The following is an 11,986-nucleotide window of genomic DNA, read 5'->3' on the forward strand; positions in this document are numbered from 1 at the left end:
TCCAGATTCCTTCTCTTCCTCCTCAGCAGCCGAAGGAGCCCCATTTGAAAGTCGTTCCCTTGGCTGTGACTCCTTTGACTGAAGTCAATGAGGGAGATACTGCATGGTCTGGGAAGGCACAAAAAGCTCCCATCCCTGGACCATGGTGCTGGGTCAAGATGCAGAACCCTCGTCTTCACTTAGCCTGACTGGTATGTTGAAATGTTATGACGTGAAACTCTTTCACCTCTCAGGTCGCCAAACAGCTACAACCATCAGTCATATGGATTGGAGACGCGGAGAAAACTTTCTACAAGAAGGTGCCTAAAGCTGAAAAGGAGGTAAATCCAGTTTTCCATACTATAGTAGCAGAATCACAGGTTCACAAACAAAAGATAGCATTTCACAGCATCACAAGACTGAGTGGCTAGTCTTTGTTTTTCCTTTGAAAAACAGACTGCCTCATCCTCCATTGGTTGGTCACGAAACATATGCTAGTTTCTGGCTTATACAGAATTCTTCACTGGGCACCATGGAAATGGAAAAATCATTTTAAAAGGCAAAAAGGAGAGGCGAGATTTAAAGTAAAGGTAACGGTGACTTTATGGAGAACATTGAAACCAAATTTTCAGTTTTGTATTGCTGTTAGAATCTGAATTTTTTACTTTTTAGAAATCAGTTACATATAAGATGCTGAAATGTGAGTCTTGAACAAGCACAGGTGTATCAAGCTTCAGATCTTGAAACTCTTATCTACTCATTAGTATGTCTTAATTACGTTCTATTCATCATTTGTTTTCATGATAAAATGAAAATAGCAAATTTGCCTATTAGTGAAATATTAGTTGAAAAGAAGCTTTAATCCTACAGATGTTACCCCTTGATTTTAGTTCTAAATTTGGTCGTTTCTAGGTGTAACTGCAGAGACATCTGAGATAAGCTTTTCAAAAATTGCATGTAAATGTTGAAGCTGGCTATGAGGTGACTAATGCCCTCTACTGGTTAAAGTTGGCATAAACAGCTTGCCACACTGATCTCATGGAATAAAGCTGCATGTGTTATTGGGCCAATAATAATAATAATAATAATAAATTTTATTTATATCCCGCCCTCCCCAGCCGAAGCCGGGCTCAGGGCGGCTAACAACAATCAAATAATCAAACAATCAAATAAACCAACATTCTAAAAATATTTCATTATAAAAATTAATTAAAATCAAGTTAATGGCAACCATTAAGCAAAACTCTGTGCAGGTTGCCAGAGGAGGGAGTCAGGCTGCGCCCTGACCAAAGGCCTGGTGGAACAACTCTGTCTTGCAGGCCCTGCGGAAAGATGTCAAGTCCCGCAGGGCCCTAGTCTCTTCTGACAGAGCGTTCCACCAGATTGGAGCCGCAGCCGAGAAGGCCCTGGCTCTAGTTGAGGCCAGCCTAACTTCTCTGAGGCCTGGGACCTTCAGGATGTTTTTATTTGCAGACCGTAGGTTTCTTTGTGGGGCATACCAGGAGAGGCGGTCCTGTAGGTACGAGGGTCCTAGGCCGTATAGGGCTTTAAAGGTTAAAACCAGCACCTTAAACCTGATCCTGTACTCCACCGGGAGCCAGTGCAGCTGATATAGCACTGGATGAATGTGGTCTCGCAGCGAAGATCCCATAAGGAGTCTCGCCGCGGCATTCTGCACCCGCTGGAGTTTCTGGGTCAGTCTCAAGGGCAGCCCCACGTAGAGCGAGTTACAATAATCCAGTCTGGAGGTGACCGTCGCATGGATCACAGTGGCTAGGTCAGGGCGAGAGAGATAAGGGGCCAACTGCTTAGCTTGGCGGAGATGAAAAAATGCCGCCTTTGTTATAGCTGTAATCTGCGCCTCCATAGAGAGGGAGGTATCGAAGATTACACCCAAACTCTTAACGGACGGTGCTGGCACTAACTGCACCCCCGCAAGAGATGGGAGTTGCCCCCTCAATCCCATATCGTCCCGTCCCAGCCAGAGGACCTCTGTCTTCGAAGGATTTAACTTCAACCGGCTCCCACGTAACCATCCAGCCACAGCCTCCAGGCATCTGGTCAGTGTGTCTGGGGCCGAGTCAGGATGGCCATCCATCAACAGATAGAGTTGGGTGTCATCGGCATACTGATGGCAACCCAGCCCAAAACTCCGAACAAGCTGGGCGAGGGGGCGCATAAAGATGTTAAAAAGCATCGGGGAGAGAATCGCACCCTGAGGCACTCCACACACCAAGGAGTGGCGCGATGACAATTCCCCCCCAAGCGCCACCCTCTGTCCCTGACCAGAGAGAAACGAGCGCAGCCATTGGAGGACTGTGCCCTGGATCCCCACGTCGGCAAGGCGGTGGTCTAGGAGTTCGTGATCGGCCATGTCGAAGGCTGCTGACACGTCTAGAAGAATCAGCAGCCCTGACCCGCCTCGATCCAGCTGCCTGCGGAGATCATCTGTTAGGGCGACCAGAGCCGTCTCGGTCCCATGACCAGCGCGGAAGCCGGACTGGAATGGATCGAGAGCCGATGTTTCATCCAGAAACCTACCAAGCTGTTCAGCAACCGCTCTCTCAATCACCTTACCCAGGAATGGGAGATTCGAAACCGGGCGGTAATTGGACAGATCTAAGGGATCTAATGATGTTTTCTTTAAGAGCGGACGCACCACAGCCTCCTTCAGTTCCCCTGGGAATATCCCGGTGCCAAGGGACAAATTGATGATATCCCCCAGGGGGGCCCGCACCTCATCTGGACACGCTCTAATCAGCCATGACGGGCACGGGTCAAGAGGACAGGTGGTGGGCTTTCCAGCTTGGAGGAGTCTGTCGACATCGGCTGGAGATATCCGGTCAAAGTGGTCCAATACTGGACCCGAGGACAGTCGAGGGGCCTCCAGTTCATTTATTGTGTCCAAATTGGCAGGAAGGTCATGGCGGAGCAACAGGACCTTCTCCGCAAAAAAGCTCGCAAATGCCTCACAGCTGTGTGTCAGATTGTTATTTAAATTTGGCTGTCCTTCAAGGGACGTTAAAGACCTAATTATACTAAATAATTGTGCCGGGCGAGAGCTAGCGGATGCAATGGAGGCCGAGAAGTAAGACTTCTTAGCGGCCTTCACTGCCATCTCATAGGTTTTCATAAAAACCCTATAAGATGTTCTTGAGGCTCCGTCATGAGCACCCCGCCATACTCGCTCTAGCCGTCTGAGATTCCGCTTCATTTTCCGAAGCTCCTCGGTAAACCAGGGAGCCCGGTTTCTGTGGGGTCGCAGAGGGCGCTTAGGTGCGATCTCATCGATGGCTGCCAGGAGCTGGGTATTCCAGCCCTCAACAAGCTCAGTCAATGAGTCGCCAGGGGGAGCAAGGTCCCACAAGGCCTGACGGAATCTATCAGGGTCCATCAGCCTCTGCGGGCGAGCCCAAATCGGCTCGCCACCTAAGCAGGGTGGGGGTGGAAAGTCAATCCTGGCTTTCAGAGCGTAGTGATCAGACCATGGCACTTTCATCAAAGGAGACATGATCACATCTATACCGGCGCCAAAGATCAAATTCAGCGTGTGGCCTGCTTGATGTGTGGGGCCCGAAACAAACTGGGAGAGCCCTAGTGTTGCCATGGAAGACACCAGGTCCAGAGCCTGTGAGGAGGGAGTGGCATCAGCATGGATGTTGAAGTCCCCCAAAACCAATAGGTTAGGGAACTCCAAGGCCCAGCCAGCCACCGCCTCCAGCAGGCCTGACAGGGTAGCTGCTGGTGCGCTAGGTGGCCGGTACACCAGCCAGACAGCCAAGCTCACCTCAGAGCCCCACACTAGGCCAACACATTCAATGCCGGGGATCCATTAAATGTTTTGCCGGGGATCCATTAAATGTTTTGTATCTCATGCCCTAAAGTGAAAGAGTCCGTTAATCTCAAACTGTTCCACATAAACACTTAAACTGACCAAGCGTTGATTTTGTACCCTTTGTGTGTAAATGTTTGAAGGTTCATAGAAGGCAATCAAGTCAAAATGAAGCACATTGATTTCAAAGGGAGAATTTAACAAATGATTAAATCTCATCCATCAATATTAGTGAACGCAATAAGTGTTTAGAGTTGGCTGAGTTATTAAAGCTGGTTAAAGCTAAGAGTCCATTCAGTGGTAGCCGTGTTACATGCAAGAATAGCCCGTCTAGTCCAGCATCCTGTGCTCACAGTGGCCAAACAGGGAGCAGAACATGAGCCCCCCACTCTCTCCCCTCCCCTGGTTTCCACCAACGGGTTTTCGGAAGCATGGCTGGCTCCAACCGTCCTGGCTCGTAGCCATCGATGGCCTCTCCCCCAAGGACTTGTCTTATCCTCTTTTAAAGTCATCCAAGTTGGCGTCTATCACTGTCTGCTGGGAGAGGGCATTTTGATCAGACATACAGGAATAGCTGCTTCTTCCTGTTTTCAGAAGCTTCTGTTCAGAGTGCTGATTGACTGGTTCTTACCCACTTCCTCTTCTCCTTTCCATGGCAGTTAATTCAATTTGAAATATTGAAAAGGGGGATTAATTAGTTGAATGAATGTACATATAGCACTGTAAGAGATGAAGACAGGTGAAACATCATTCTGTACCTTGTGACATGCTTCTCTAATGAGGCCCCTAACTTTAGGTAGGGTTTTCTGGCGTATGGGGGCTGCTGCTTGAAGGGGGAACCTTTGAAGTCCCCTGAATGTGAATGGAGCAACCCTTACTCCAGTCCCAATCCAGAATACCAAAGCACCATCCAATTAATTACTAGTACATCTATCAAATTTAGTTGTAGCACTTACAAACTTGTAATTAATTTAAACCAAAAACTTGCTTCAGAGTTGTGCTTTGAAAATAACTGTTTCTTTAGCATGGACAGGAGGACCATGCTAAAGATTAGTGCTGTACTTTGACTCCTGGGTTCTAGCCTTGAAATCTTGTTACACAAGACTTCTCCCTATCTAAGCCAAGTTTTCCACAGATACAGCAGAGATCAAGTATATTCTTTTGTGGATTGAGTATTTTTTATTCCTAAGTATGCCACAGTATTTTAACTTAATAGTTACATGTGGGTCCCACTTAGCGAACACAATGTTTTTCCTGGAAATCATTCATTGGGTGAGTGTTCACATAACGAGTCCACAATTTCCATTATTTCCAATTGAAATATTTCCAATCTGGGATTTGTCTGCTCTCTTCCCTGCCCCACTCTCTTAATGATTTCTTCCTGAAATGGCTTCAGCCAATCCACAAAAGAGAGGTAAAGGCAGGGGGGGATGTCTGAGCTCCCTGATTTATCCGATTTTTCCTCCTCTTTGATTTGTCTGATCTGCCCCACCCTTTGATTTCTACCTGAAAATGGCCGTCGCTGGCTAGCAAAGCACAAAAAAAGGAAGTAAGGAATTCATCTGTTTGGATAAGTGAATCTGTGGGGGCATATAGTGAGGTTTGTGCATAATTCTCTTAAGTGCGGATAAGTGAATTTTCAGATAGTGATTGTGCAGATAGCAGGACCTGTGTGTAATTGGTATGCGAATGACTCCATAATTTAAAAACTATCTGTTTACACACTTTTTCTTGTGTATATTAATAGCTTTGTTCCAAAGTGTGCTGGAGTAGCAGCATATGTTTTACTGTAACATTGGAACATCACAATAATGATGTAAGAACATTACTTTGATACTGTCGCTAGATACAGTGCAGCTCAGCAGATATATAAATAGAATGACTAGCAATTATTCCAAGAATATTAACCTTAGTTTTAGCAAGCGTCTCAAGGCAGAGTTTTTAATTTGTAAATTCAACAAGGGTGGGTCTGAACCTGTAAATGAGCCTAAGCAAGAAAAGGAAGGACAGAATCACCGTGACAAATCCTAGCAAATATGTCACATATTTGTGCTATGAAGATTGAACAGGCTACCCAAAAAAGCTTTTACTTTACTGTAATCAACACAAGTCCTGCCAAATAGAATTGACTATTCCTCAAATATATGAGAAGTCTAATATCAAGTTATGCTTTCATAATCATAAAATGAAGTGAGTTTGTTCTAAAAACGTATATTGGTCCAAATAAAAGTTTCACATATGATACCTGCTCCTATCTAACGTTTCACTTACTTGTATTTGATCTGGAAGTTGGAACCCAGACGACTGAAAAAGCAACTTCCTAAAATTTTGAAAACCCTGAAAATTGAAGACAGAGTCTTGATAGTAGGAACCAGTAAGCGTCCCTTTGATGCAGACCTCAAACCCTTTTGCAGAGTTTACAAGAAAATCATTCTGGTTCCAAGGCCAGACTACGCATCAAGATTTGGCAAGTATCTGAAAACGTGATGAATGTGCTGTTTACATAAAGCTAATTTATATGCAAACACGCTCAAAACATTTGTAAAGACTGCATTCTATTAAATAGGCTGTCAGAAATGCATTCTAGACAGAGTTGTTTGCAGTGTGTGTGGTGCCCACAAGAGTTTCTCTGGGTTTCAAATGTGCCCATGGGCACAAAATGATTGGTGGCCCCTGGACTACGTATTGTAACATGTTCCCCTCCAAAAAAACACCATCAGGAGTAGCAGACTATACAGTAGTCGGCTGCACAGTAAAAGTCAACCGTTGGCTTGTTTTACTAAATAAAAGTTAAGATGAGCTGCAGTTTGTCTGCGTTCAGACGTAAGAAGTCACCACCATTAATTGAAACAGAAGTGAAAGTTTCTGATCTCCAGAGGAGACAAGGAGAGAGGGAGCATGCAAAGCTGAGGCCCTAAACCAGTGTTTCCCAGAGTGGGCAATACTGTCCCCTGGGAGGCGGCAGGAGCCTCAGGTGCAATGGGGGGCATTGGAGAATAGTAACAGGGTGGTGGAAGCATAAAGAAAGAAGAAAATTTGAAAAACTGTTTCATCGGTTGTGTAATGACACTTCCTGCCAGTGGAGTGCTGTTGAGATGAGACGCCTCCCCTGAATCTGGTGCTTGTTCTCAATGCAAGAGGTTTTCCTGGGCTTGGGTGAACCCTTTTCGTCTTCACTCAGCCTGGGAAGTGGATCATAGCTTGCCTGACTATTTAGCAGGCGGGCTGCAACACCGAACCTGCCCTGCCCCTGGGGTGAATTGGACTGAGCACAGGGGGGCAATGAGTTGTGTTTTTGTTTAAGGGGTCCATAAGCCAAATAAGAGGGATGTGGGTGGCGCTGTGGGTTAAACCACAGAGCTTAGGGCTTGTCGATCAGAAGGTCGGCGGTTCGAATCCCCATGACGGGGTGAGCTCCCGTTGCTCGGTCCCTGCTCCTGCACACCTAGCAGTTCGAAAGCAGGTCAAAGTGCAAGTAGATAAATAGGTGCCGCTCCGGCGGGAAGGTAAACGGCGTTTCCGTGTGCTGCGCTGGTTCGCCAGAAGTGGCTTAGTCATGCTGGCCACATGACCCGGAAGCTGCACGCCGGCTCCTTCAGCCAGTAAAGCGAGATGAGCGCCACAACCCCAGAGTCATCCACGACTGGACCTAAAGGTCAGGGGTACTTTTACCTTTTAAAGCCAAATAAATTTGGGAACCTCTGTCCTAAACCATTCTTTATGGTACATGCAAAGTAGGCCAAGGGTTATATTTGGGGCATTTTTTTTTTTTACAGAGGGACGGTTCTTTGTGCAGCATTTGCATACTGCTGCTATGACTGATCACTCTCATACTGATGATTTGCCCTGGGATCTTAGTCAAATATGGAGAAATGGGTAGCCAAATTTTCTCCAGGGTTTTAGGAGTGGTATAACCACAATTTATAGAACAGTTCTGTAGAGTTGCCACATAGTTGGTCGCCTTCATTTTCAAAGCAAGCAACTGAAATAAGCACAGTCAGAGCAGATTCCAACAGCCATATGACCTGTGCTGAAGCAATTGTACTTTTACCTTTGGGGAGAGTTTTGCAGGATGAGCCAGTCCTGGGAATGATCCTGCACACACAGACAAAGGTTATAGCTTATTACATCCTGTATCAGTTTTTTAAAAAAATATTGCATCAGGATATGTGAAACCACAATTTTGAGATTAATTGTAGTGTCCATTCAGAGTCTTCTGAAGAAAGTCAGCATAGGATACCAGACATTCTAGTTGTTTCTTAAATTAGTAGACATGCAGTCAGATGCTTAAACTGATTATTGTGTTGCTAGAGTTGCTACTGCTACACAAGCAGGTTTCTGAACATTCAGGTCATAACCTGATTGTGTTTTATTATCGGACAGTTTTATGGAAACACGTCATTGAGCAGAATGGAGGGGTATTCTCCAAAAATCTGAACATCAGCTGCCTGGCACAGGTTTCTGATGGTTACACTCAGGGACACATAGTCAAAGCAGTTCAATCAGTCTTAACTGAACGACGCCTGATGCAGCTGAACAAGAAGCCACTGACTGCTGCGGAATTCCTGGTGTGCCTAGCCAGGCAGGATCCAGTTTACAAGGAGGAGGAAGAAACATATAAGGTAGTGCTTGCCTGGTGATAATCCTTTTTGCCTTAATTAAATAGAAAAACAGAGTTTTGCACAGCACTTTCAAGAGTATGGTTTGCCCCCAGGGTCTCAACATATATTTGGAGGTGTGTGTTAACATCCTGATTTCCCTTCACCTCCACAGATTTGGCATGATGCCGGCATGCTGTGTGTGTTGTATGCAGTGCAGATATGCCTGATAACCTGTGATCTTTTGACCATCCTGATTTGGAGGGATAAAGACTCCGCAGCATCTTGCACACCTGCCTTGCAATCCGTTCTCACACATTGCATGTAGATACTACATTCCCCTACTGAGGTGAACTAGGGTGGTACAGTGGGGTCAGTCCTGATGTCCCACTGCATCCTGTACACAATATATGAATGAGCCTTTTACCGTGTTTTACATACTGTATAACCCACCAGAATGTCTTCCAGCAAAGGGCAGGATACAAATTTAAAAAATAAATGAAGGAAATACAATAATGTGGAATGCAAGCTGATATTCTCTACCAACCATATTGAGAAAATGATGAGAGGGCAAAATCTGTTGGTGCAAGAAAATGTTTTGTTGATTAATTGGTTATACAACTGTCCCGTATTTACAAAGAGTTAAATATCCCACTGAATATGACCAACATGCACTGAAACCAGCTATCTAGCTTTTAGCCTATGTCTCATCAGTACATGTAGAAACATCATATTTTTTATTCTTTTATCACGTTTATATTTAAGCTTTCTTCCAGCAACCTCTGATTCTCCTGAGTCCAGTCCACAGTCACATTTCAAATGAATATTTCTTGTATCAGGAATCTTGGAATCAGGCACCCCACTTTAGAATAACAGAAGTACTTTCTATTATTACTCTACAAAACATGACATGCCTTACATGACGTGCCTATAGTAAGAGTGCCAGTCCACAATAAGAAATATCCATTATCCCAAGTTTGTTGAGATGAATACCCGATGAATTCATTCTGTCGAGAAAGAGACCCATCTCAAAAGCAGGCATTTCCTACTTCTTGGGATACCGGCAGTGTTTTAAGGCCAAAGAATTCCCATATACTGTAATATTTGAAAACCAAGTGTTGCAAAATGATTTTAAAATTTTCTATCACCTAATTGTAATCATTGCCCGCTTGCATCTACTTCATTTTTGTAAAAAACAAAAACACTATTAAAATTCCTAGCTGACATTCCTTGTTTAATATTTGTAAAAAAAAAAGAAAATCAGGAAAGCCTGCGACAAACAGTTAATGATTTCCCCGCTCACTGAAATCAGATAACCCAACTCACTCATTCATCTTGCGACATTGCCAAATTTCAAAGAACAGAATTTTCAACTACAGTTATATACCCTGGGAAATAGGGTTGATCACAGAGATTGTAATGCTATCATAACTATAGCAACTTAAGTACCACAGCTATGTATTCATGTTAATGAGCCACTTCAAGCAGATGATTGCTACTGTTCTCGTTATAATAGCGTTCTCAGGAGATCTAAAGACTGTGATGCCGCTTCTCCATGAACCACCCACAATTAGGGTTCTTATCAGAAAAGGACTACAGCGGGCGGAAAAATACATGTTACTTGCATACTTTCAAGCTTCTAAAAAAATTATTTCCGTCTGATTCTGTAGGCTTGGTATGCAAGGACTCCTTTGGGGAAAGCTCGAATCAAGTCGCTGACCGTGAATGAAGATACCGGAAAGGGGAAAGGGAAGGGAAAAGACAAGGGGAAAGAGAAGAAGAAGAAAGGGAAGAAGAAGAAGTAGGAGCGGATGCTTGCTGCTCAACACAGCTAATAGCATTGTTACCTATTGGATGGATGGGGGGGGGGGAGTCTTCCTTTGAAACCACAGTTCCCTGCTTGATATCCCAGAACAGCCTATATCTAAAAATGTATTGAACAAGGCATCAGTGTGACGCTCAAATCCTTTAAGGTAAACTAGTGACCACTGAACTTTACTCTTGCTACCTAGACTATTTCTTATAAATTCAGATAGGATAGGCGGATTCTTACAAATGTATTATTAAATTTATGGTAATCTGCCTAAAAATGTAATTGCATATTTAGACGCTCGTTTTTTATCATTCCTCCTCCTCCTTCACGCTCCCCCCGTTGAAGGTGCAGCTTAAACACACGGAAAGGAATCTCCTTGGGGCTCCACAAAGCCCCATTTCTCACTTTCCACTTTCTTCATCAGCCCACAAACAGCTGAGCAGTGAATGGGAAGTTCCAGAACTTGAAGAACTTGTCAGTGTAGAGAGAGGGAGGCACACAAATTCCCACTCCTTGGGCATGGAAGTTGGGGCAGCATTATGGGGATGCTTCTCTGTGTTATAGGTCATATATGTTTATGCCTGACAAAACTTTTTCAGAATCTGTATGTATCTGTACGTCTTGATGTATTCTACTTTTCAATAAAATGTTCAGAGCTCAAAAGGTTATTTTCTATTTTAATTTAACTTCCATTTCGAAACATGGTATCCAAACCACTGAACATAGATGATGATGATTTTTAAAATTACAGGGGCCTGCCTGGGTCTCAGGTTCCACAGATTCCAGAACCAATGAGTCCAAATTTCATAAATGTTTGGATTGGCTGGAGTTCATAATATACAAAGCAAATGACTAGATGCACATGCAGCTTTCAATAATATCAAAAGATGCAGCCAGTTCAGAATGTGACACTATGTATAACTTACCGGGAGGGGGGGGGCAGTGGTTTCATTTTAACTGCAGAAACAAATTCAAGATGAATGCTAGTTGCAAATCAGAATGAACACTCGATAAAGACCAGAACCGCCTGTGTAAGCTTTGCAGAAGCAGATCAGGATGGATGCTCCATAAACAGGACGTCTGGAGGAGCATTACTGAATGCCCTTCCATATAAATTTCCCCACCACACACACACACACACACACACAGAGAGAGAGAGAGAGAGAGAGAGAGAGAGAGAGAGAGAGAGAGAGAGAGAGAGAAGCTAGCGTGTCAGGACAAAGGCTAGACTAGAAGCCTGCCTCCTGATGTCTCGTTTTCTATGTGTGGAAAAGCACATATCTGATTTCCCTCATTGACAGAGATCCAAACCCCGTATCCTTGCACAGGTTCGGGCATTTGTCTGTTATGCTCACTTCCCTTTTCCAAGCAGTGAGAAGTTCCAGGATTTGCTTCCTTTGAATGAGGGCATTGGAAGGTTTCTGGCGTTTTATAATGTTTGTGCCTATTTACAAGTATACAGGTTGAGCATAGGTGGAGATACAGCCTTTAACCACTCCAACAGACACCTAAAGTTTGCTGCAGCCAGCCCAACGTAGGTCCAGCCCAACCCTTCTTATCATAACGTAATATTTATTAGATGTCTTTCAAGTCAATACTGTGAGGAACTAGTCACGCCTCTCATGGGAGAAAGTTCTCACTACAGTGAAGGAAGGAATGCAGAGGAATCCCTTTCCAGAAGACCTAAACGAGCCCAGGGTTTCAAAAGTAAAAACTAGTGGCTTGTATTCGGCATGGAAGCAAAGTGGCAGCCAGTGCAATTGC

The 11,986-nt window shown here is 44.4% G+C and overlaps 1 protein-coding gene across 1 annotated transcript in view; it reads left to right on the forward strand.

Moving 5' to 3' along the window:
* The window catches only part of IQCA1 (IQ motif containing with AAA domain 1), a 95,371-nt gene extending 84,620 nt beyond the window's left edge, over window positions 1-10,751 (forward strand). The window contains exons 16-19 of the mRNA XM_053362799.1: window positions 234-320; window positions 6,101-6,278; window positions 8,195-8,433; window positions 10,080-10,751. Of these exons, the coding sequence (XP_053218774.1) occupies window positions 234-320; window positions 6,101-6,278; window positions 8,195-8,433; window positions 10,080-10,214 (639 nt within the window). The 3' untranslated portion in view covers window positions 10,215-10,751. The remainder of the gene's footprint in view (window positions 1-233; window positions 321-6,100; window positions 6,279-8,194; window positions 8,434-10,079) is intronic.
* The last annotated feature ends 1,235 nt before the right edge of the window (window positions 10,752-11,986 follow it).

Source organism: Podarcis raffonei, chromosome 1 (assembly GCF_027172205.1).
Source record: "Podarcis raffonei isolate rPodRaf1 chromosome 1, rPodRaf1.pri, whole genome shotgun sequence".
Taxonomy (NCBI): Eukaryota; Metazoa; Chordata; class Lepidosauria; order Squamata; family Lacertidae; genus Podarcis; species Podarcis raffonei.